The 26,361-nt window shown below is 36.7% G+C and overlaps 1 protein-coding gene across 2 annotated transcripts in view; it reads right to left on the bottom strand.

Annotated features, from left to right (window-relative positions):
- The window catches only part of EIPR1 (EARP complex and GARP complex interacting protein 1), a 213,383-nt gene that overhangs the window by 155,643 nt on the left and 31,379 nt on the right, over positions 1-26,361 (bottom strand). Inside the window, exon 3 of one of the 2 annotated variants that reach the window (XM_072634318.1) lies at positions 22,612-22,744. The exons of the other annotated variant lie outside the window; for it this stretch is intronic. Coding sequence (XP_072490419.1) covers positions 22,612-22,744 — 133 coding nt within the window. The remainder of the gene's footprint in view (positions 1-22,611; positions 22,745-26,361) is intronic. 2 annotated transcript variants of the gene reach the window in all.

Below are 26,361 nucleotides of genomic sequence, written 5' to 3'. Positions count from 1 at the left end.
CAGAAAGTTCAAGATGGATGAAGACTGAAAAAAGAGAATTAGGTTTGGCAAATAAGAGATTGTCAGTAATACTGGAGGAGCAATTTTAGTTTACTGGTACATTGGAAACCAGACTTCAAAGGGTTGAGAAGTTTGTGAGTGAAGAAGTGGAATCAATGATTACAGACAGCTTCTTCCTGGGAGTTTGGCTGAAAAGTAGAAGAAAGCTACAGAAAGACAGCTTGAAAGAGATGGTAGGGTCTGGTAAGAGTTTTTTAAGGATGAAGGAGGGCTTGAAAGGAGGAGGACAAGTACCAGTACATGGGGAAATGTTAAAGGTTAGAGTTAAAGGGGAAAATGATTGAGGGGGCAATCAGCTAGAGCAGACAGGAAAAATGGGATTAAGGGAACATGCAAAAGGGTTGGACTTGGCAAGGAACAAGGTTATCTCAATATCAAAGACTGAAGGAAGAAAGAAAAAAGGATGATGCCAAAAGGTTTTCAGATGATAAGTGAGAGTAGGGAGCTAATGGTGAGTGGCCCCAGTTTTCTCAGTACAGTAAGAGGTGAGGTCCTCAGCAGAAAAGGATGAGGGAAAAGACAGAGATGGAAGTATAAGAAGTTTGAGAAAAGAAGGCTTAGAACAGCCTACGTAGGGATTAGAACACAAATCAATTAAGGAGGAATCAAAGATTTACCACTCTGTGGTAAGACCCCAGTTAAAATTAGATAATGAAAATTATGATAGTAAGAGCAAATGTTTATCTAGAACTTTAAAGTTTACACAATATCTCAGGTGATCCTTACAACATCCTTTTGAAGCAAGTGCTATTATCATCCTTGTTTTATAAATGGGGAAACTGAGGTTCAAAATATAAAGTACTCAAGGGCACAGAGCTAGTACAAGGCAATATTTGAACTCAGGGACTGATGCCAGATTAATGAAATAGAGACAACAGGAAATCAATTTTGCTACAACTACCTCTAAAGGGCAAAAGTACAGGATGCCACTTGTGCCTCTGAGATACCATCCTATGCATAAAGCTACTGTCCTCATTCCCAGGGGGCAAGAACTTCTCCATTTACAAATATACATAAAGCAGGTCATTATGTGGCTGGCATCCATGGTCAGACTGAGTCTCTATACTATCTGGAAGCCTTGAATTAAAGGGGCTATTTTTATCAGAGCCCGTACTGGGAGTTCCCAGGAACAATATGTCAGCAACTAAGTTTGTGACACAATATCCTAGTTGCTTTCCCAATAACTATCTAAGTTACCTCCACCAAGAAGAGTAAAAGAGCTTCTTAGAGCTGAAAAGCATTAAGGATAATTGCAACTCACTAAAGCATCCCCTCTGACTTTAGTTTGGGCACAGCCATAGCCAACATAGATCCTACTAGTAGGAAGTGTTCAGTCTCAGAATACAGGGAATTCTTTAAGGCAGAAGATACCAAAGCACTGGACATAGCAATGATTATTATATAATATATATAAAAATTGATTATGTCCAGAATTCTTTAAATATATGCCTGTAATCTTTCAAATCCTTCCTTAGTTCATCTCTCAAATCTGTTATAGAACTTAGGTGCCATGAGACCCTCTTTTCCCCTCCACTAGCACTTTTCTGAAGCTGAATCTATGTGTTTTTCCTCTGTCTGTATCACCTCCCCCTTAATTAGACTTGGTTTTTATCATGGTTATTTGTTACCTCGTCCCCAAATCTATTTAATCTTAAGTAGGTCTGTGGGGGAGGGAAGAGGGGTAGTTATTATGGTAAAAATGGAAATCACAGAGCCCCCATCTTCATACACAGTTGGATGGGGACTTTAGCCCATAGGTATATCATTTAAAATTGTGGAGTGAGAAAGACAAACAAGAGTTATGTATGGTATTTCACTTAAATCAGGACTTGTTGAAAACTGTGTTGTGTTCAACGGACTGTCCTGCCTTTCTATTACCCATATTCCATATCAAGACAGACAAATGGCCAAAGTGAACTGTTGTGATACTGATAACTAATTCCATATTTTCCCCACTGATTCATTGCACTGGCTTAACATTATAAACTGGTTATTTAATTAAAACAATGGGCTATAAAAAATTCTTTTAAAATTGTGATTTGGCAAATCCAGAGTGGTCCCTTGAGTCTCTCTCTGTCCAATGACAACTGCAGGATGGACAGGGTTCTGTCTCACTTGAAACTATAAACAGCATCAGGCTGGTAATTTCCTCCTTTGATTCTCCAGATCCCATTATGTAACTCAGAGAGAGAGGAAGGGCTGGTCCTCCTCTACTCCAGCATCAAAACAATGTGGCAGTTAGTACCAAAGAACTCAACTAGATGAGCCTAGACCAGGGCCTGTAGATGCCTTTTCCAATTTTGTGTTTGTTATTTTCTGATGTTAGCTGAATTACCTTAAGATAGAGATATGTGGACTTGGCAGGGAAGGTGACCTTGAGAACTCAAAAAAACCACAGTTCCTGGGTCCACTAAGTGCAGCTGACACTGCCACCAACAAACAGAATACTAGCCTGAACCTGGCTGTTTTTCCCAGTAGACACATTCTTGGTTTTTGGATGGTGCAGAACAGGGGTGAAATGTAAAATGTCTAATCACCAAACCCACAAACTGCTTTATGTTTGACAACGTTTAAGTATCAACCTATCAACAGATTGTATGTTACTGAATTCTGTTTCAAATGAACATTTGTGAGTGTTCTGTGTTTAGAATTCCTTTTGCATATACAGCATATCTGTCTAATACCTGATTCATATCATACAATGAACTTTTAACTCTCCCTTTCAGGGAAGGCCTATATATGAGCATAAATTTAAACTATAAGCAAACTTATCCCCAAGGGATTAGGATGAGGGATTACTAACAATAGAACATGAAAAAAAGGAGGCGAGTCCCCCTTTACTTTGAAGCCAGGAAATGCCTGAGTTCAGAGCAGAGAGGAAAAAGTGTGAGTGAAGTAGCTCAGGTCCTACGGGCCCAGAAGCAGTTTATTAATGTAAGACTTATAAAGTAATCATGGTGATTTTTTTTTTCTGAGAATTTTAGTTTATAAAAAAAAAATTTTAATTACCTATATTATCCTTCTGTATAGATCCACAAAGCAAAATAACCAAAGAAGAATTTCCTTTACTATCAAAAATGTAATCTGCTTTTATGTGCTTCAGAGGTTCACTGGGAAAAATGTTTTGTTTTTAATTTTCAAATCATTATATTCAAATATAATGTCAAAATAAAATTACTGAATTTTACATCTCAAGGGGAACTCAGAAATAATCTTTCACATATCCTTCATTTTACCAGTGAGGAAATTGAGGTCCTGGTTGGTTAACTGACTTCACAAGGTCACACAATAGAAAGGCTCTAGGACTAGAGCACTGCTCCTCAGGAACTCCTGTTCACTGTTCCATTCAGTTTGATTAGGCAGTTAGGTGCTTTTTGATGAGTTGAGGAAATCCATTTTTAATTGATTTCTGAGAAGTACAAGTCTTGATAAAATATTACCCGTGGAGTAATATTACCAGGCCCTACCCTCAAACCTCACAGACATTTACTTCCTTTTGAAAATTCAAGCACCGAATGCTTGAAGAAAATCCATTCACTGATAGTCACAGCACCCTGGTAAAGTAGGTAACAATTTGTATCTCCATTTTACCGGTAATAAAACAAATGACGTAGAAGTTGAACTGCAAAAGGTCACATTTTCTTCCCTCACACAGCTATCACTTTGATATCCAGCCCTTTTCATTGCCTTCTCCCTAGATTATTGTCACAGCCTCCTAACTGATTTCCATACAGTCTCCCACCACTCCAGTCCACTTTACACCCTGCTGACAAAAGTAATTTTCCTTAACCTCAGTTTTGACCATGTCCCACTCCTACTCAATTACTTAAGTAGACCCATAGCTTTTAGGATCAAATGTAAATTCTGTTTATCTTTGAAAGCCCTTCACCACCTGGCCCCAATCTATCTTTCAAGTCTCACTAGATAGTACTCTCTCCCCTGCCAAACTGGCATTTTCTCTGTTCTTCAGACATGTCACTGCAACTTACATCTCTGTGCCTTTGCATTGGTCTTCCATCTGGAGTGCACCCCTTTCCTATCTCTATTTTCTGTATGAAGTTTTCCCAATGTACCGCCCAAACTCCTAAATTCCCTTGTATTTAACTACTTTATATTTATTCACTCAGTATTTATGGTGTATACACATACACACACACACCAAACACACACACACACACACACACACACACAAACACAAACACATACTTATTTACAGTATCCTCTATTAGAATGTAAGCTTTTGAGTAAGGACGATTTCATTCTCTGTACCTGGCACACAGAAGTAATTTAATAAATGCCTATCGATTGACTGACTGATTGATACTAAATTCACTGCAGGGTATGAAACAGAAGTTGCTAGGACTCCATTTTGAACTAATCTCACAAGATGGATTTCTTCCTCTCTGCTTTAATTAATTTGATTAATTTGTGGATCTGTACTGATTTTATTCTCCATTTTCATCATAGGAATATCTATTTGTGGATCTGCACTGATTTCATTCTCCAGTTTCATCATAGGAATATCTAAGTTGCTCTTAGGTCACAATAATTTAATGGATTTAATTTGAGAGAAGAGAATTTAGGTGTGAAAGGAATCTTAAAGGTAACATTCTCCAACTTCCTCATTTTACAAATGAGAAAACTGGGACTGAGTTAAATAATTGGCCTAACCCCAAACTAGAATCTCTATCTTCTGGCTACCAATCTAGTGGTTTTTCTATTGTATAACTGTATTTACTGATATACTAACATTCTTTCAATCATAGATATAGAGTTCAAAAGGTCATTAGAAATCATCTAACTGAACCATTCATTTTACAGATGAGGAACTGAGACCCAAAGGGATTAAATGATTTCCCTAAAGTCACTTAGGTAGCAAGCAACAGAGCTGAGATACAAAACCTACCGCTTCCTCCTCCCAATGTAGCACACTTTTCATTGTACCATATTGGAAATGTTGTTGTTATTTAATAAAAAGTAGGTTTTAACAGCATACTGAAAGATAGCTGCTTCACTAGGAGAACGGGAAGGGGAAATCGTTAGCTTAGATCCCATGGACCCCAACAAGAACACAAAAAGAATATCAGACAAACTCATGATCAAGAAATCCAATGAGAGACTATACTAAGTGATTTCACTGATGCCAGAACCACACAAAGTCCATATATAACAGGAAAAGAATCCCACAAGAAAAACCAGCACAGACCAATATGACAAAAGCCTATCAGTGAAGACCCAAGACAGGCTAGCAACACCTGTAGCCTTCAAAGGCTTCGTATCTAGAAACTAAGGGAACCTACAATGAAGCCTGAGGGTGCACAAGAAACCCAAGCATCAGTCACGTAAGCAATTAGTAGTAGTAGTAACTGGTTCAGGCATGGCCAGGATACTCCAGGCTCATAAATGCCAAGAACTCTGAATATCAAAGACCCAGGGGTTTCTAAAACATATCACCATGCTTAGTGGAAACACATCCTGAGAAGTAAAGATCAGCACAGGAACCCAAATGACCCAGGCAGATCAAGCAAAACCAAGCACCCCAACCCAAAGTGCAGCTAAGTTAGTCTAGGTACAAATCCTCAATTTAGGAACAAAAGTTGAAGAGTAATGAGAAGACACCAACCGCTACAAAGAATTATTAGTGATCCAGAGATTCTGTAATCCTCAACAGCTGCAAGCAAATGCTCAAAGGGGGAAAAAATGGATTATACACTGGTATTACGCGAGTATCTGATAGAATGAAGCAAGAGTTAAAAAATAAAATACTGAAAGCTCTTGAAGAAAGCACTGGAAAGAGTTGCTGAACAAACTGTGGTATATGAATGTAATGGAAGAAGCCATAAAACAGAAAATTCCAGAGAAACACAAGAAGACTTATATAAACTGACAGAAAGTGAATTATGCAGAACAGGAAAACAGTTTATACAGTAACAAAACAATTTTGTAATAATTAAGAACTCTAATCAAAGGCACATCTCCAGAGGAGATAAAGCATGCCACCTAATTTCTATCATCTACAGAAATATAGGTGATAAATTCAAGGTACAGAAGGAGACATATATTTGGGGACATGGTCACTGTGTGGATTTGTTTTGCTTAACTGTGCTTATTCATAACAAAGATTTTTATTTTCCTTTTTTTTTAATTGGAGAGAGAGGGTTAGTGGGGTATTAATAGTGATGATAAAAAACAGAAAAGAAGCACCAAAACTTTCTTAAATGCACAGAATAGAACAGAAGGAAGTACACACAAGTAGGTCAGCTTTGAAAATAATATTCAGAATTCACTATGACTTTTAAAAAACAAGCTATATTTAACAGATTTGTGTTTTCACATACAATCATCTTTTAATGTTCCACTTTGTATACAGAAATGGGCCATAAGTTTATTTGGGTTGAGGGAGGCAGGAGGAGGTATTTATTAACTTCTGAATAAAGCTTTTTTTTTTTAAAGGATACTGACAACTTTTTTTGCATACCTAAATTCCACTAAACCAAGCAAAGCAGGGGTAACTTACTTAATGTCATTTTTTTATTATCTTAATACAAGTTACCACAGGCATTATATCAAACACATTAATGAATGCTATTGTAATAGCAGTAAGATCCACATAAGATTAATTTTCTTGCAGGGGTTCAAAAATTTCAAGACAAGCTCAGTCATTCCATAGTTACTTCAACATTGTTTTAAAAAATGATATTTGGCCAGTGAGGACCATAAATCATCTCTGGATAACAAGATATCATAGATAATTGCATAAAATGCGGATGTACATGCCAGAAAACCCACAAGTCAAAAAGTTTCAGTCCAGAATAAACACAACGTGGGTCAGACTAAACAGTTATCCAGACAAGTACTGTCTCCCATAGTGGCACCAAGTGATGTTCTGTGATATTCAAAACCTCAAAAGATTACAGGTTAGTCCCCAATATCATAGATTCCCTTAGTAACTCATTACTGAACTGACATCCAAGAAGTTCCCTAAATCCATCCTGAATCTACTTATATCCCATATCGCTGATTGTCTATTGGACATTTCAAACTGGATGTCCCCGAGACAACATCTCAGACACATAATACCCCAAACTGAACTCATTATACCTCTAAACTGTCTTCCAAACTTCTCTATTTCTGTCAAAGTTATCACCATCCTTTCAGTCTTCCAAGTTCATAAACTCAGCATTATCCTAACACTTACTCATCCCATATATCCAATCTGTTGCCAAACTGTCCTGTTTTTACTTTCACAGTATCACTCACTTCTAAGCAGAACCAGAGGGACATACATAAGCAGAACCAAGAAAACAATATACACAAGGACTACAACTGTAAAGAACTATAAAACAAAACTAAACGCTCTGAATTTAGGAAGCAAGCTTGGCTTGCTGAGAGTTGAGAAAATATACCTTATTTTCTTACTTTTCTCCCTTCCTACAGGGATGAAGCTGGGTGGTCAAAACAAAACATTCTTCATTACAGAGGCAGGAACTACAGTTGTGGAAGATGGTATATACTGACAGATATTACATGCTTTAGTTAGTTTTGCTGAACTGCATTTTTTTCTCTCAAAAAAAAAAACTTTGCTGCAAGACAGAGCTTGCTAGCTTGGGGTAGTGATAAATTCAGAAATGAATATAATAACAGAAGACAAAAATATTTTTAAAACCTGTTCTAATGGCAGATGAACTAACTGCATGAGAAAAGGATAAACTAGAAATTAATCAGAAATACAAACAAAAGATGTCAATTTTTAAAAATCCAACTGGGAGAAAAAAAAATTACTGGCAAAAAAAAGACTAGTATCAACACCAATTCACTGTTCCAGAAGCTGGGCTGCAAAGAAGGCAATATGGTAGTTTATTCTTCATATTAGATAACATAGTAATTGCTACTCATACATTATCTATGAGTGTACTTCAACAGTGGCTATTGAACAGAGAGTGCACCACAGTTTATAATACTTCCTTTAAAAGACAGTATGGTAGAACAGAAAAAGTAATAGATTTTAAGTAAGAAAATCTGGATTAAAATTCTGGTTCTTGGGATTCGAAGGATTTCAAAGACCTCAAAAATCTCTCTAAGTGCCAATTTCTTCATCTGTAAGATGGAAATAACATTTGCACTACTGGGTTGCCCCCTCTTTCAATCTCACACCTACTAATCTCCAACCTCTCCCTGACAATGAGTGTTTCCCTGCTATCTACAAACACACCCTAAGTCTCCCATATTCTCCAAAAAAAAAAATCCTCACTTGATTCAGATGACCCTGCTAACTATTTCCTATATCTTTCTTCCCTTTCTTGGATAAACTCCTCAAGAAGGCCTTCTACAATAGGTGCCTCCATTTCCTTTCCCCTCTCTTCTGACACTCTGGCACTTGGCTTCTGATCTCATCATTCAATAGAAACTGTTCTCTCCAATGTTACCTGTGATCTCTTAATTGCCAAATCTACTGTCCTTTGGTCTGTCCTAATCCTTCTTGATTTCCCGGCAGCCTTTGACAATGTCTATCAACCTCTTCCATTTGATACTTTGTTCCCTCTAGGTTTTCATGACACTGGTTCTCCTTCAATCTTGTCTGATTGCTTTTCAATCTCCTTTGCTTGATCTTCTTTCAAGTTCCCGACTGCTAGCCATGGGTGTTCCCAATGTCTCTTCTCTGTCCTTCACCCTTTCCTCTTCTGCCTCAACTCAATCTCTCTTGGTGAATTCATCAGCTCCCATGGACTTAATTATCATCTCTATGCAGATAATTCTCACATATCTTTATCTAGCACTAACCTCTCTCCTGAATTCTAGGCTCACACTTTCAATTGTCTACTGGACATCTCAAATTTGATATCCCACTGACATCTTAAAATTTCAGCATCTATAAAACTGAACTCAGTATCTATCCCAAAAACCCTTTCCTTCTTCCTACATTCCCTATTATTGTTGAGAGCATCATAATCCTCAAAGTCACTCAGGTTCACAACCCAGGTATCATCCTCAACTCCTCACTCTTTCTCACCCCACCCCATATTTAATCAGTTGCCAAGTCTTCTTGGTTCTGCCTTCATAATATCTCCCACATACATACCCTTCTCACTACTGATATAGCCACTACCCTGATGCAGGCCCTTTATACCTCATGCCTGGACTACTGCAAAAGTCTAAGCATTAAATTCACTGCCTCAAGGCTCTTACCACTCCAATCCATCTTCCACTCAGCTTTGTAACTGATCTTACTAAAACATAGGTCTGACTATGCCACCCTATTTGATAAACTCTAGTGGCTACTTATTACCAAAGGATCAATAAGATCCTCTATTTAACTTTTAAAGCCCTTCATAACCTGGCCCCTTCCTCCCTTTCCAGTCTTCTTGCATCTTTGTCCCCTCAATGTACTGTCTGATCCAGTGACACTGACCTCCGTGCTCTTCCTCACACAAGATATTTCATCTCCCAATTCCATTCTTTTTCACTGGTTGTTCGCTATGCCTGTAAAGTTTTCCCTCATTATCTTTACTTCCCTGGCTTCCCCCAAGAACCCTTCCCAGCTCTACTCAATAGCAGTGCCTTCCTTCTGAGATTACCGAGAAAGATAGAGAGACAGAGAAACAGAAACAGAGAAGGAGGAAGAAGGGGAGAGAGAAATGTATATGTGTGTATGTCTAGAAATACACACACACATATGTGTCAAAATAGAAATACATCTTATTTGTACATAATTGTTCGTATGTTATTTCCCCCATTAGAGTCTGAACTCCTTGAGAATAAGGACTATTTTTGTCTTTCACTGTATCCCCAGCACCTAGCACAGTGCCTGGCACATAGCAGGCATTTCATAAATGCTTACTGACTTGGTAATGTACTGTAAGGAAATGTGAGGATACTTTGGATGAGATGCATGGTTTAGATGGGAAAAGTCCTGAGGACTTTTTGAATCCTGCAATTCTACGATTCTGCAAAATACATTTTAAATTGTATATTCATTTTAGCTATGATATCAATTATAGTGGAACTGTACTACCCTATCTCTTTGAAAATAGGCAAATCTGATACAGTTCACCAACATTATGGCATTAATTGCTTAGAAATGGACCATATTTTAAGAAGAAATGGCCAAGTGAAGCAATATTTCACTCCACATCCCTTTCTATAGGAATGAAGCTGTGTGGTCAAAACAGAATAGAAGACTCAAATGTTCATTTACAACTTAAGAAAAAGAAAATTCCATAATACTACACTTAGTATATTAGAATATAAGCCAATGGAGAGGCAGTGTGTGTGCATAAAGAAAGGAAACATATTTCTGACTCTGATATAAGTGCACTCAATTTTTAAAAAATTGAATGAAAAGGAAAAGAGAAGGGAAAAGAAGGCTAGTAACTCTACTGCATCTGTCTCCTCTCTATAATATAGAGATATCACACCTATTTTCCATTCAAGTTTACAAAACAGATGCAAAGATGATTTGGAAAAGTAAATAAATCATTGTAAGCTTCTCAGAAAAATGTAGTGCACGTACAAAATGGCAGTACCATCTCATAACAAATATTATAAAGAATTTTAACTCATATAAATCAATTGCCATAACAAGGAGACCTAAAGTCGAAAAATCTCCTTAGTGAGCAAGTGTCTGATTTGCTTGCTAAATGAAATGCTATGGTAGCCAAGGACAGCACTGGTTTAGAACATAAACTCATTTGTAAAATCTTAGAGAGGCACTGCAAATGGACAATGAGCAGAGCCCAGAGTTGAATAGCCTGTGAGCAGAAGGAATTACCATTGGGAAATTACAAAGTTCTTTTAATGACAAGTTTTTCTCTAAAACAAAGGCCCACCTTCCCAACACAAATATTCTTCCACGAATGTTGTGTGACTGCCAATCATAGAGGATTAATCTCTCAAGAACTGAAGTTAAGGTCACCAAAAAGAAGACAGGGAGCCTTCTCTCAAAGGAAAGAAACATGACGGATATGAGCAGAAGCCAACATTAAAACAAATAATTACATAGGAGAAGTGGCATTAAGAATGTCTATGAAATGTATAAACCAAAAAAGAAGAAGGACCAGTCACGAAATGAGGGCACACCCCACCTCGCACTGTCTTGAACTTATAGGAGAACATGGACATGAGATGTGCAGAACAAAAAGGTATGAATGGGCTCTGATCAGTATCTTTGGTGGACATACAGGTCACAGAATCAATGGAGTACTCCAAATAGAATATCCCACTTGTCTAGCTCTTGTAAATTCTTCAAAACAGTATCAGTTTACTGCCTCATAAAATCTTCACAATAACTCTATTTAGAGAATTATCATCAATTCTATTTGAGAAATAAGGGAACTGAGGAAGTCACATTGCAAGTTGGCAGGAAAACCAGGACTAGAATCCAAATCCTCATGAGTTTTATGTTCTTTCCTTTATAATCTCACAGATTAGTGAATTGTGTTCAATAAAGTAAATATAATACAGGTCTCCTAGTTATCTTTTCCCTGTTTCTTCTCACTTATCTCCTGTCCATTCTCCAGTCTACTTCACTTATACACCACTCACCTTTTACACAAGCTTCCCCTTTGTGTGCCACCTTCCCCTGTTAAAATCTTGGTTGTTGTCCTTCCTGCCTGAAGAGGACCAAAATGACATCATCATGTCAGGGCCAAGGCACACTGTGTCCAACTATGGCTGATCAGACCCATATGATCTCAGAAGGTTCTACCACAGATTGGGCACAAATAATCTATATGAATATTTTGAGTGGAGATGTTTCTATATTAGGCTACTGAAATTCTGCTTAGCTCACAGAGCACAGGATCTTCTTTGATGGCCCTTAGGCAGTGTCTCCCATGTCTTACAACTGAATCCAAAGTTCTTCAAAGAAACTGTGAAAGTAACCTTGTATTGCTTCTGACCTCTATGTGAGTGCTTGCCTTTGTGTAAGTTCTCCGTAAAACAGTCTTTTAGACAAACACATTTGGTATTTGAACAATGTGGATACCCCATCAGAGCTGCATTCTCTGCAGTAAAGTTTGAATGTTTGGCAATTTAGCTCAAGAAAGGTCTTCACTTTCCAGTACCTTATCTTGTCAGGTGATCTTCAGATTCTTCCTAAGACAATTCAAATGAAAAGGATTCAGTTTCCTGGCATGGCACTGGTATACTGCCCAGGATTCAGAGGCATACAAACAATGAGGTAATCACAACAGCTCTGTAGACACTGAGTTTGGTAGGCAGTCCAATACTTCTCTCTCACACTTTCCTTTGAAGCCTCTCAAGAACTGAGCTAGCTCTAGCAATGTATGTGTCAGCTTCATCATCTACGGGCACATCCTTGGAAAATAGACTGCCAAGGTAAGGGAACCTATCTATAGCATTCAAAATTTCTCCAATTGCTATAACAATGGTTCAACAGATGGACAGCATGGTACTCGCTCACAGAGAACCTGTTTTCTTGGTATTATCAGGCCAAATTTAGCACAAGTGTCAAAAAATCAATCTATACTTTGTGGCATCTCAGCCTCAAAGGCTGCATTGAGTGCACAATCATCTATGAACAAAAAGTCATGCACCAACTCTTCCTCCACTTTAGTCTTGGTTTGTATCATTTTCAAGTTAAATAATTTAAGTTAAATAATTGCACCATCAGTGCAATAGCTAACCTTGATGCGATTTCACTCTTTTAAAAGCATCCAACAATACTGCTGGAAAAATCATGCTAAAAAGTATGGGAGCAAGCACACAGCATTGTTTCGCTCCACTGGTGACTGGGAAAGTGCAAGAGCACTGTCTATTATCCAAAACCTATGCAAGCATGCTGTCATGAAGCTGGTATATGATACTAATGGACTTCTCTAGGCAACTAAATTCTGCCACAAACCCTCACAAGTGACACTATCAAAGCCCTTTGTCAGATCAACGAACATTATGTACAGACTTCTGTCCTGCTCCTGGCATTTCTCCAGGAGTTGTCAGGCAGCAAATACCATATCAACCATTCCTCAGAACTTTCTGAAGCCCTACTGGCTCTCAGGCAGAAGTCTGTCTTCCAGGTGAAGGAACAGCCTATTAAGAAGGTCTCTGGCAAGAATCTCACCAGCGATGATTAAGAAAGTGACACCACTGTGATTGTCACAAGACAACCTAGTTTTGTTTTTCTTCATAGAGATGGGCAATGGAGGCATCCTTGAACTCTGTGAGGATAACTTCTTCTTGCCATATAACCCAGAAGATTTCAGTCAGTTTCTGTACAAGCAGTGGACGCCCTACCTTGTAAATCTCTGCTGTAACAGAATCAGCACCAGGCACTTTGCCACAGGAGAGGAGTCCAATGGCATTCAAAACCTCTTCTTCAGTTGGAAGTTCAGCTAGAGAGGAACTGACTTTAACCTAAGGTATAGAGTCAGTGGCTTCAACATTCATTGATGAAGATCTGCTAAGAAGACTATCAAAGTGCTCAGCCCATCTCTCCAAGATCATGTCCTTATCACTAATCAATGTGTCTCCATCAGCACTGAGTAGCTGAGATATACTATCGGTCTTTGGCCCATAAGTAGTCTTTAGGGCATCATAAAAGTGCTGTGGATTATTATTATCAACATAAAACTGAATTTCATCTGCTTTCATACTGAGCCAAGAATCCTGCGCCTCTCTAAGCTTTGCTTATACTTTACTTTTAATGGACTTAAATGCTACCTTCTAAGAGACAGATGAACTATACTACTGGTAAACCCTGTGGAGTTCTCGGTTTTCATTTAGCAGCTTCTGAATTTCCCCATCATTTTCAACAAACCAATCTTGATGTTTGTAGTGTTCTGGCTCAGATGAGTAAATATGGTGCTGTACTCAAATCTCTGAAAGCTGCCAATTCCTTTTCTGCTCTACTGTTGCCAACCATGTTTGGTTCACCTTTCCTTTAAATTAGCAACAAACTGTTCACACATGGAGAAGCACTCAAATCTGTGATATCAAGTCTTCTGGTCATCATTTTGCCTTGGAGCCTCCACTTCTATTGAATGAGAATATTTAGCTTGGAGATGATTGGTCCAGCACACTGTGCCACACATTGCCTTTATCAGTCTCACATCCTGTCTCTTCTCCAGACAATGACATAGTCTACTAAACGCCAATGTTTTTCATGAGGATGCATCAACAAAGTTTTATTGCATTTAGGTATATAGAAGACAGCATTGGTGATGAGAAGGTCATGAGATACTCAAGTCCTCAGTGGTAAGTGACTTTTGCTGTTGCTGTTTCCAACTCCATTCCTCCCAAGGACTCTAGGCCACATCTGATAGTCTGTGTCTACTCTGGCATTAAAGTCACCCAGAATTACAAGCTTGTCCTCTTTCAGCACATTGATGAGGAGGATCTCCAGGTTTTCATAAAATTTTTCTTTGACTTTATCAGGGTTCATCATAGTGGGAGCATATGCACTGATGATGGTAGCATGGTGCTTCCCTGCAATTTGCAATCACACCGCCATAAGGCTGTTGTTCAGTCCTTTAGGGGGGTATACAAGCTTGTTGACTAGATTACGTTTGATTGCAGAACCTATGCCAGCTTCATGGCACTCTGCATCACTGTGGCTACTGCAGAAAAGTGGGTATCCAGCTCTGACTTCAATAAACTGGCCTTCACTTGTCAGTCTTGTTTCACGTAGAGCTACTATATGGATGCTGTATCTGCTGAGTTCTCTCACAACAAGAGTTGTTTATCTTTCAGGTCCATTGAGTTTCTAGTTGTCCAAAAATGTGAGCACATTTCATGTACCAATGGTGAGTCAAATCATCTTTGCAAAAGATTTTATACTTTTTTATGTGTTTCAACCACAACGTAGGATCCCCACCTGCCACAGTAAGCAGGCCAGGGTTAGGTTAGGTGAAGTGGACAACATTTAATGCACCTTTTCTAGCCATTTCCTCATAGGTGAGCAGTACAGTTCTTTAAAAAGGCTGCTGAGACACTTGGGGGCTGCTGAATTCCACTGTTGCTTCAGTCTAATGAGATGTCACAATAACCTGGGCCACCTGTGTGCAAGATTATGGACACAATTCTTAGGGTATCCACACCCACTACTTCATCACTTGCTTATCACCTTAGGGCTTCAAGGTAGATAAAAATGGTAAAAGGTTATGGGTGATGTGTTTTGACTTGTGTATAAATAAGATTTAAGTGAGGCAGAGTTGTATGAAGTCATTGGCCTCACTCTCTCTTCCAGAGTTATCAGAATCTAGTGGCATGACAAAAGTCCAGACCACTAGGAGAGGTTCAGGATGCAGAGGACAACCTTGGCATCTCTGATGTCTAACCAAGCTCTAAGTGCTCAACAGAGCCTGCTTCCACCACCTTCATGGCCCACTGGAACAAACGGTTTGTATTCACCTATTTCACTGGGGAGTCTTCATGTGCTTCAGATACACCCACCTAACTCACCAATAAGTTTGAGGCCTGTCAGTTACCTTCAAGTATCATATCAGAATATAGGCTCCTTCAGAGTAGAGGTCAGCTTGTTTTCTTGTTTTTGTATGCCCAGAGTTAAGCACAGTGCCTGGAAAATGGTAAGTGCTTAAGAAATAAATGACTCTCTCTCCCCCTCTATCTTTGGGTCTATGTCTTTGTCACTCAGTCTCTGTCTCTCTCTGTCTCTTTTCTCCCTCTTTGATTTGTACAAAGTGCATTGATAAATTCATTCTTTAGAGGCAAAATGCAGGTGTCTCCATAAGTGGCCAAACTCTTGACTTAAAAACTACTGTTTCCAAGTCTTTCATGAAAATCATAGTATTTTACATATTCTAAGTTCTAAACTTTCTACTTCCCTATTATCTATTACAATAATTGGAACCCAATGGGCATTCAACTGTTCTGATGACCATTCTCCCTTCTCCTATCTCTTTTTTCAACCTGAAGGAGTACTAAGTCCTGATTATATATACAAGTCTTAAGTACTATATTCTCTAATTATATTTTTAAGAAATTAGCTTAGGATATGTATATGCCCTGTCTACTTCTACATTTAAACTAGCTTACAAAATTAAATACAATCTCAAACAAGACAGTTAACGTATTGGATGTGTATGAATCAGTCTTATCTTCCCAACTCCATGGTCTAAAAGACCAAGCAAGAGTTTTTGTTTGATACTTCTCTTGAATCTCTCCTTGCTGCCCAACAGAGTACTCGACATACTGAAGGTAAACAAATGACTGAATAATGTATATGTTAAACTAAATGCTTTTCACACAAAGTTAGTTTTGACAGTAGCTGGGTAGTAATTTTCTATTTTAAAAAATCAACATATCATAGTATAATATGCAGTTATAATATACACTAGCCTAATATTCTTCTTTTTTAATAAATATCACAAATGAATGTTTTCATTTTTTTTAAACTGATAACTCATTCCAGTCCAATTTTGTAAATGTGGTTTTCAAACAAGATTTTGGTGTCAATGAAAATATTTACAAAAATCTCTGAAAAGTTGACAAAAGCAATTCAAATTTACTACTTCACATAATGAATATAGTTTTTAGCAGGGACAACTTTGATGAAGCATTGAAAGTAACACAATCAAAAGAATCTCAAAAGTGATTTCCATAATATAGAAACAGGGTGCCCTCTGTTGACTTTATATTATTACAATGAAATACTATTTCAGTAAAAGGTAGTCTTATTTGGGGAAATAATGAAAGTGTGAAATGATTCACATTTCCAAAACAACAAAATACTATAAGAACATGTGATAAAATCATAGTCATGAAATTTGTATTTAGTAAAAACATGTTAGAATTTTTTTAATCTGCAATTTGGGGAAATGAGCAAAAAATAAAACCATGAACTTTAAAACACAATAGGAACTCAAATTAAAATTAAAATTAAAATCTCAAAACTAGTTTAAGTATTAGATGGGTCAAAAAATTCTATCATTTATCCCTCTGGTGTCTTAGAAAAGCATAGGAATTCTTATTGAGAAAATAACTTCATTATTCCATCTCTCTCTTACAGTATCACATACTGACCCAGTTAATAACAACTTAACATCTTTGAAACATCATTCAAAAAATTCAACTGTCTTGATGATGCACTAATCATCATTTAGTTTAAACCCTATCTGCAGTGGAGCGGAAAATAGACCATAGTATCTAATGACTAAAAGACTAGTATATACTGAAAGCAGGACTATAACAAAGGAAAAAAGAATGAGAGTCCTTTCTCTGCTTCTGTTCTTGAAGGCAGAGAAAAATCCTTAAATTATTTCAAATCATTCAAAAGTCTACCTTGATCCACATAATTGCCGATTATGGCAGCAAGACATGTATCCTAAAATTGAGCTAAGAGAGCTTCAGAATGAACAAGTGGTAAACAGTCCCAGAAAGTAGGTATCTAAGGAGATCTCTGGGAAAGAATTAGCAACCTTTTTCCATTGGACTTCCATTTTACAAGGGAAGACCCAACTCTTTACCCTCCTTGCCAACTTCTTGACCATGAAACAAACAAAAACCCCTGTAGACTCACAAAAGGCACAAGTTATCCAAAAAGGTGTGATACTATGTGAGTTTACTGCTACATAATGATTCTTGGGATATGTCTCTTGGAATTGGTACCTCAGTCACCACCTACCTGTTCTATTCCATCCCTATCCACCACTCCCTCACCAGGACACGGTCTGTTAGTCTGTGGATCAGGTGGCATTACAACTAGCCAAAAATATCAAAATTTGATAGCCTCTGCCTAAGGGACCAAAGAAAGGAAAAAACAATTGGGAAAGGGAAAAAAGTTCGCAGAGAATCATCAAGGTGGATGAGAAACAAGCTACTGTGGTCAATGTGATAGTGTCAATATGTCTTTTGGTTCTTGGTTCTAAATCTTTGGGCCTATAACCTGCAAAGAATAACTTTTTTTTAATAGTGCTTATAAACCCTGTTAAAAAAAAAAAAAAGCAGACCATGCAAAAGGTATATCTTCATCCAAAAAACATGCTTCTAGTCTACATATCATTAGAAAAAGAGTAACATACAAGAAATGCAAATTGATAGATGTGTAGCACATAGGACAATCCCAATCTTTCCAAATATCTTTTAATGGCATGACAAATTAAGACCTGAATTTTAACCTAATTCAGTGGCATTCCATTTCCACCACAGTTGCATGCGTTTTGATTCCGATTTTAATTTACTAAACTGTGAACCTAGAAATTTATTTGAAGGATAAAGACCCAAAGTGAAGTTAACTAAATCTTTCTTAATATGGTTTTGTTTTGATCTTTGCTTTTAGGGAGTTCCAAGTCCTTTTTAAAAGTCTATCCATATTAGAAGGAACTTTTCTATTTAATACTATGAGTAAGATAATTCCCAAGAGTTTAATGAATACAGGTCAGAAAGAGGAATAGCATTGTATGGTGGAAAGAGTATTACATTTAGGGCTAGGAAATATCCACAATCAAATTCCACCAATGATAGTTATTAACCACATGTCCTTGGCCAAATCACTTAACCTCTCAATGGTTCAGTTTCCTCATTTATAAAATGGGGGTAACATTACCTACTCTGCAGTGTTATGAAAATCAAATGAGATAATTGGTAAGGAGCACTCTCAAAATCTCTGAGTGCCATATAAAATGTTCTCATAGTGACTCTGGATACTCAAAGGTCAAAGAACTAAAGTAATGATGCAGACAAATGACTACAAGTATTCTTGTATTTGGAAAAGAATCAAAGGGTATCACAATCTGCCCTCCCCCCTCACTCCAATAAAAGGAAGTGGAAGAAATGTTAACCTGATTTCTCTTTTTGCTTCTCTCCATGATAGAATAGTATACTTTTAGAGGAAAAGTGCATCTTTCTATTCCAGAAGCTGTATATGAAAGGCTCAGAAAGCTTATTTCTACTAGTAACTATGCTAGAGGTAGGTGTTGGTGTTGGACTAATAACTTCTAAAGTCTCTTCTAAATCTAGGATACTAAAAGAGAGGAACTCTTAGCATCCCTGAATCTAACTGTATGTTCTAGGAAAGCCATTTTCATGCTTGGTTTAAAAGTAGTCAGATCAATCTTCCAGATAAAAGATCAAAAAAAAAGAAGAAAATTACAAGAAGATTAAGTTGCCTTTAAAAATTTACAGACAAAGCTAATCAGAAATACCAGAACTATCAAAGTGTCTTGAGAAGGTTATGATTCTAAGTTTAATAATTCAAGGTAAATTGAATGAAAAATTCTATTTAAATATGAAGACCAGAATATTGAACTGAATTGAATTAAACTGAAGGGATTAAAAATAAGACACAAACTAATAATTAGAGAAATTAAAATTAAAGCAACTTTGAGGTTTCACTTCACACCCAAAGATGTTAAAGATGCAGATGAGACAAATGACAAATACTGGAGGGGCACAGGAACAATAGCCACACTAATGCACTATTTGGTAGAGCTATGAATTGGTCCAACTATTCTGAAAAGCTACTTGGAACTATACCCAAAATGTCACTAACTGTGCTTTCCCTTTAATCTGGTAAGACTGCTTCTAGATACATGTCCCCAAAGAGATCAGACATGTAGTACAAAAATATTTATAGCAGCTCTTTTTATGGTACCAAAGAATTAGAAACTGAGGGGATGCCCACGAACTAAGGAATGGCTAAACAACTTATAGTACATGAAGGTGATAGCATACTACTGAGCTGAAAGAAATGATAAAAGTGATGTTTTCTGAAAAAAGACTTGTATGAAGTGATGCAAAGGGAACAGAACAGAACTAGAAGAACAATTTATGCAATAACAACAACATTGTAAAGATAAATAATTCTGAAATACTTAAAAACTCAGATTAATGACCAACCAATTTCAAACAATTCATGATAAAACATACTATCTCCTCCAGATAAAGAGGTGAGGAATTTAGAGTGCAGACAAGTATATTTTCTTTCTTTGTTTTTTTGAACATGGCTAATGCAGGAATTGTTTTGCTTGACTATACGTATTGTAAGGAGTTTTCTTTTTCTTGTTTTCTCAGTTAATGAGAGGGGAGAGAATTTGGAACTGAAAGTAAGATTGAAATGTATTTTTTTAATTTTAAAGAAAAAATCATATTAATTGCTTAAATTCATTCTTAGTTATTTTAATAAGGAGATTTGTTTTGAGTTCCTCTTTCTCTTTCTTTCAATTAATCATAGCTTTGGAAAGTTTAGATGCTTTGACCACCTGATAACAACTTACCATACCTGAACAGAAAAGTGCTTATCAAGAAATAAACTCCCTCCTGAGTTGATTTTTTTTAAAAAATAAATCCATACAAACCTAAGCTCAACAAATATTATTAAATGTCATTTTTTATATAAGGTGTTTACAGGAAGAGAGGAAAAAGAAACTTGGAGAGCCTTCATTGAGAGGATATTCTAATAGATAAGATGATCTGAATGAAATCCTATAGTTAGCAACAGTAAAAGTAAACACCAGCAAGGTTCTTTCAGAAATGAATTTTTGATGCTGAAAAACAAAAGTGTCAAAGAAGACAAAGAAAATGCTAAATGGAGACAAAATTTTGGAAGGATTTACAGAAAACAGAAAATCTAATAACAGAGAGTTTAAAAATTTAAAAGCAACCAATTTAGACAAAGGGGAATAATGTTGGCTAAACTGGCAGGAAAGGGAAGCAATCACTATAATAATATTTTAATGAACCTTGAAAGAGTGAAAGAGAAAAAGTGACTGGATGGATAATAAACAGCACATACAAAAGCCCTCTGGATGGTATGTGAAATGGAAAAAAACATTTTTAGACCATGAATAGAAAGAAACACTAGGACTTTGTCCTGGAATAATTACAGCAGAAAATATAATTAAAGGACATTTTCTTTCCAAAGCCAAAAGCTTGATAGCTGGTATTATTGACAGTGACAGAGAAAGGAGAATTAGGGAAGAGACATGGTCAGTTAAGTCTCACAAATATTTAGTTTGACACTATTGGGAATCATCCCAGAGAAGAAAAAATTAGACAAAGAACAATAGGCCAGAGGGAAAAGAGGTCTATTTAGGGCACATTAACATAAATGTTGCATAAATTTTTTTAGAGAAATTACTAAATATTATTTGAGATGGTCCTGCACTCTCATTATCTGTTAACTGCAATATATGGTATACAAACATACCTACAAAATGAGGGAAAAGTCACTTTTAACATGCTCACAGACAACTTGCTAATTATGTGAGTACCAGCTTTCTTCACATTCTGACCACTAAACACCCATCAGTCAAGCCCAAGACCACGAATTCTTTAACTTTTTTTGTATCATGGATCCTTTTGTTGTGGCATAAGGACCCCTTCTCAGAAAAGTACTTTTAAGTACCTAAACATATAAGATTACAAAGGAAACTAATTGTATAGAAATGCAAGTTATCAAAATATTTTTTAAAAAACAAGTTCATGGACTCCATATTAAAAATCTCTACTCCATAGTAAAGCTGCCCAAGGTACTAAAAGCATCTGGCGCATCTGGGATTCAGGCTTTTCTTCTATGTACCTCAATAATATAATCATTTCTGAGAACATCTGCTCATAATAACAATAACCTTTATGTATGTATCAATCAATCAACAAACATTTATTAAGAACCTCCTATATTCCAGAAACTGTGCTACCAGACACTAGGGATACAAAGACAATCCTTACTCCCAAGGAGCTTACAGTGTTGCTGGGGAAGATACACACACACACACACTCACATACACTTAAATACATACACACAAACATATATGTACATATATGTATCGTTATATATGTACATTAGATGGCATGTGTATTGTGTACATAGTAAACATATGTATATATACATGTGTATGTGTGTACACGTGGGTACGAAATATTTACATGGTGACAGGATACTGGTGGAATTGGAAAAGGAAAATCTCCATGTAAAAGGTGGTCTTAAGATAAGCCTCGAAAGAAATGAAAGATTCCAAGAAATAGAAGGAAAGCATTTCCAGGTATGAAGGACAATCAGTGCAGAGGCAAGGATTTGGCGATCAGAGTATCGTGCATGAGAAACAGTAACTTCATTAATTCATAAATCTTTAAAAGTTGGGTTCCTGTTTTGACCAACTTCCCACTGATTCATTTAGGAAATGACTGATGCAATAAGTAAGCCACATCTGATTCAGGATTATCTAGAATATTAGGTTCAAGGCTGGAACAAAGGGAAACATTTGTAGAACTTAGGGCAATTAACAAAAACAGGCGAAAGACTTGGTGAGTAATGGAAGGATATTAAGCAGGTCTGCAGCACTGATTCAGTTGGACACAGCTTCCGTCTCTATGTTAATTATGATCATTTGGCAGACAAAAGTCCGAGAGAGGCACTAATGTACTGCAGGTTTCATACCTAAGCAGCTACCTCAACAACCCAAGCCTTTAATCCAATGAGTCAATTAAGTCTCTGGGGCAGTTTCAAGACCTTTTAAAAAAAAACTAAGCTAGACTGACATATGGCCTTGGTGTACTGCTCCTACCACAATGGACAAACAGTCCTAAGTGTTTCTGCCTCCTAGGCATATACATACATTGAAGTAAATATGAACTTACTTTGATTGTAGCAGGTTGCTAGAACACCTTTATCAGCTGGACTGGCACTAATGTGCCAAATTTCACCAACTTGATGGAGCAGAACATTTTTGTTTATAATATTATTTTCATCATCAAAATCTATGATGTGGATCTACAAATACAATAAAAGAGCACATTAGTATTTCAAACATTTTCTTGTGAATTTTAATTAGATATGATTACAAGTAACAATTAAATGGAAATTTTATGACATATCTACTTTAATTAACTGTTACTCTTTTATAATACTTTTGCGATTTCATTCACAATGCATTTCTCTAAAAGGCAAGGTGATGGTTCAGTTCAAATCAACAGAGGCCCTCTATATGCCCGACCCAATGCTGGGCCCTGGGAATAAAAAGACAAAAAGGAGAAACAGACCCTGACTTCAAAGTGCTTCCATTTAACTGGAGGCAAAAAGCATTCATATCAATAAATAAATACAAAATGTATACATAGTGATTTGAGGACTAAGACCAGAGGGAAGAGAACTGCTCAAAAATGGTTCCTAGAGGAACTGGCACTTAAGCTGGGCCTTGATTACACCTGCAGATTCAAGAGGCAAAGGTGAGAAAAGCATTCTAGACCTGAGGATGTGCAAAGACCTGGAGGTGGCAGATGGAACATCAAGTATGAACAACAAAGTGCAGCTCTGTTTTGCTGCATTGAAGATTTTTAAAAATCAAGATACTCTTATCATATGGCAAATAACAGAGGAAAGGATTGTGTAGACACAAAGGCTCCTATCATGTGGCTCTGCAACCCCGGAGATGAGGCTATCTTTCCTACCTCTGCTGCTGGTGTCAGCATTGATCAATGGTGGTAAAATTCCACTATGTCAACCAAGAAAACAGTGCAGTACAGTGGAAAAGAGTACTAGATTGTAAATCAAAAGACCTGGGTTGGAATTCTTGCTCTATTTCTTACTACTTATGTAACTTTGGGAAAGTCACTAAATCTTTTTTTTTTTTTTAACATTGCAGTTTCCTCACCTGTCAATGGGAAATAGGAGAGGAGGTGGATTAAATGATCAAGAAGGTGTGTTCTAACTCTAAAAATCCTGGGACCCTATGATTCTCTCTAGGATACTGGGGTATGTGGAATGAATAACATATTTAGGTTCATAATTGGCTGTGCACATGAATGAAGAGTTTTGATCATCCTTTATTCTACACTTAACTCACACCGACTAACATGTCTGTGCATTAAGATTAGGGGAGAGAAAAATAGGCTAAATTAAGGTTTCCTCGATAACTTTTATGTAAAAGGTGGGTAAGGAAAGAGTCTGATAGCAATCAGTCCTTATGATTAGCTAGAGACGTTACATTTTGCCCACTAAATGACCAGTAGGAAAATATCAGATAACTATTTCATATAACTAGTGGCAGTAAGGCTCTTTACTTTGCTATAATTATCCAACTTTGTCATTTATTAGTTTTGTGACCTTAGGCAAATCAGATAAGCTCACTGAGTCTCAGTTTCCTCATCTGTAAAACAGATATAATAATACAAATACTACCTACTTTATATCGCGATTCTAAATAAAATACTCCACGTAAATCGTAACTTTAAGATTCAAATTTAAATATGAATTACTAATCACTTTAATACTTCAAGGATATGATTTCAGGAAACCCTCAATATCTCAATGACTTTCTATTATTGAAAAAATAACCATCACTTAGTGGCCAACATTCCAGTTACGAGTCAGAATGGTCCTCTGACAACGTATGTACCCACACTATAGGTCTCTATACTTTTATTTCTATGAGAGTTTATGCCCCAATGACATAGCCTTTAAGACTCAGTGTTACTTCCATACTTCAGTGAGCAATTGAAATCCAATTTCAGTGGAAAGATTTATTATCATAGCACATTACCTTAGACATAGTAGGTGCTTGTTAAATTAGCCTATTAAATTAATTAACCTTGTTGTAAAAGAGGTACTTTATTGCCACTGTGCCTGACTTCATCCATTCCTTTGGCTTCCCTCTAATCAATTCTACACTGCTCCAGATTTAAATGACTCATAGACTGGTTTAATATATATGCAATTTCTAGGCATTCTGGAAAAAAGACGGATGAAAATCTTAAGTAAAGAATAAGACATTCATGCAATGACAGAGGAACTGAGGAAATTTTTTTAATGATGAAAATTCCTCCACACTTTCAGAGTATAATGGCATTACCTATATGAAAGGATAGTTTTTGCTAACAAACAACTTCTAAGCTGCAAAATGTATATACATAACTATGACAAACAATAACAAAGTAAACCTTCAGTGATTAGTTCATCTGAATTCATCTTAATATTTAAAAATTAAACTAGGCCTTTCCATACTTGCACAAATCAGAAAAATCTCACCATTTTTTCATCTTCCCAGATTTGGTGAATTTGATGACCCCTATTTCATATGCCCAAATAAGAATTAACATAAATGAATTCTTCTTCTTCCATAAGTCCTAAAGCACTAGGGCTACTGTGCCTCAGCATATAACAGTGTATCTAGTTTCATGACGGATTTCATTTGCCATCAAGGAAAGTTGTACTTGTATAGTGATTCTTTATCCACCTTCAAATACAATTCTCAACTTCCCTCCTTAGTTTAAAGCTTTCCCTATACTTCTATGTTATTCTACCACAAAGATCTAAAGCCATCAAATCATCTCCCCTTCCTCTTGGACATCTCACCAATTTTCCCACAATCTCTCTTATGTATGGAGGGGGCTTTGGCTTTCTACTGTACCATCTGGTCATAAAGCAGCTGTGTCTTTGTTGTTGTTCTCTGATGCTTTCTAATCATACTGTATTATTTGGTCTCAAACAGGTTTTAACATTTTCTAATATTAAATGAATCTAGAAACAGGACTATAAGTCCTCCAAAAGACGGATCCCCAGATCCTTTCATACCACTGAGCAAGAAAGAATTTCCTATACTAGGACTTCACAAAAGGTGGAAATAACTCTACTGACTGTTATAAGTAACTCAGCAAAGGTCACCCTGAAGTGACTGTGGATTGACTTTGGGCAAGTCACATAACCTCTCCATGTCTATTTACTCACATCCAGATGAGTTCAATATAACAGATCTGGAGGCTCTTTTGTTATTTCATATGTCAAGTTTCCATTAGATCAAAGCACAATGTAGTATATTCAAACAATATTTAGTATCCATTCCGTTCTCTTTTTTTCATTGATGAAATGAGAACTGCACTAGGAGTTAAGATCTGAGTTCCAGTCTCAATTCTACCACTAAGTAGCTATGTTACAATCTTTATGGGCTTTACTTACTCATCTATAAAATGTTCCCCCCAGTTCCAAGATTCTCTAAGGTCATTTAGATGATCACTTTCTAAGTCTATAATTCTATTCAATTTCACCTGTTACTAGAATATTAAGCAGTTCTATATACATTGATACTAGAAGGATTTGATCATTCCTTCCTGTCAAAGATCAAAATCCCAATGATGTCTTCAAGAGTTGCTACAACCAAAAATAATTCTTTGGTAGTCAAATGAAACACTCTGCCCTTAAATAGTCTGATGCTCAGAAAACAGATTCCTACTCTCTAGGCCCTTAGAAAAAGTCTTTTGAATTTGATAGGACCTATCAAAACTTGCTCTTTGCAGGTATAACCTACAAAAACCTATAGTCACTTCAAAGTCATAATAAGTATCACAACAGGAATTTAGTGATTGATCACAGGATAAAAACCTAGAGGTAGAAAG

This window comes from Notamacropus eugenii, chromosome 1 (genome assembly GCF_028372415.1).
Source record: "Notamacropus eugenii isolate mMacEug1 chromosome 1, mMacEug1.pri_v2, whole genome shotgun sequence".
Classification (NCBI taxonomy): Eukaryota; Metazoa; Chordata; class Mammalia; order Diprotodontia; family Macropodidae; genus Notamacropus; species Notamacropus eugenii.
The sequence above is the reverse complement of the archived record's forward strand: the minus strand, read 5'-3'. Positions and strand labels throughout refer to the sequence as shown.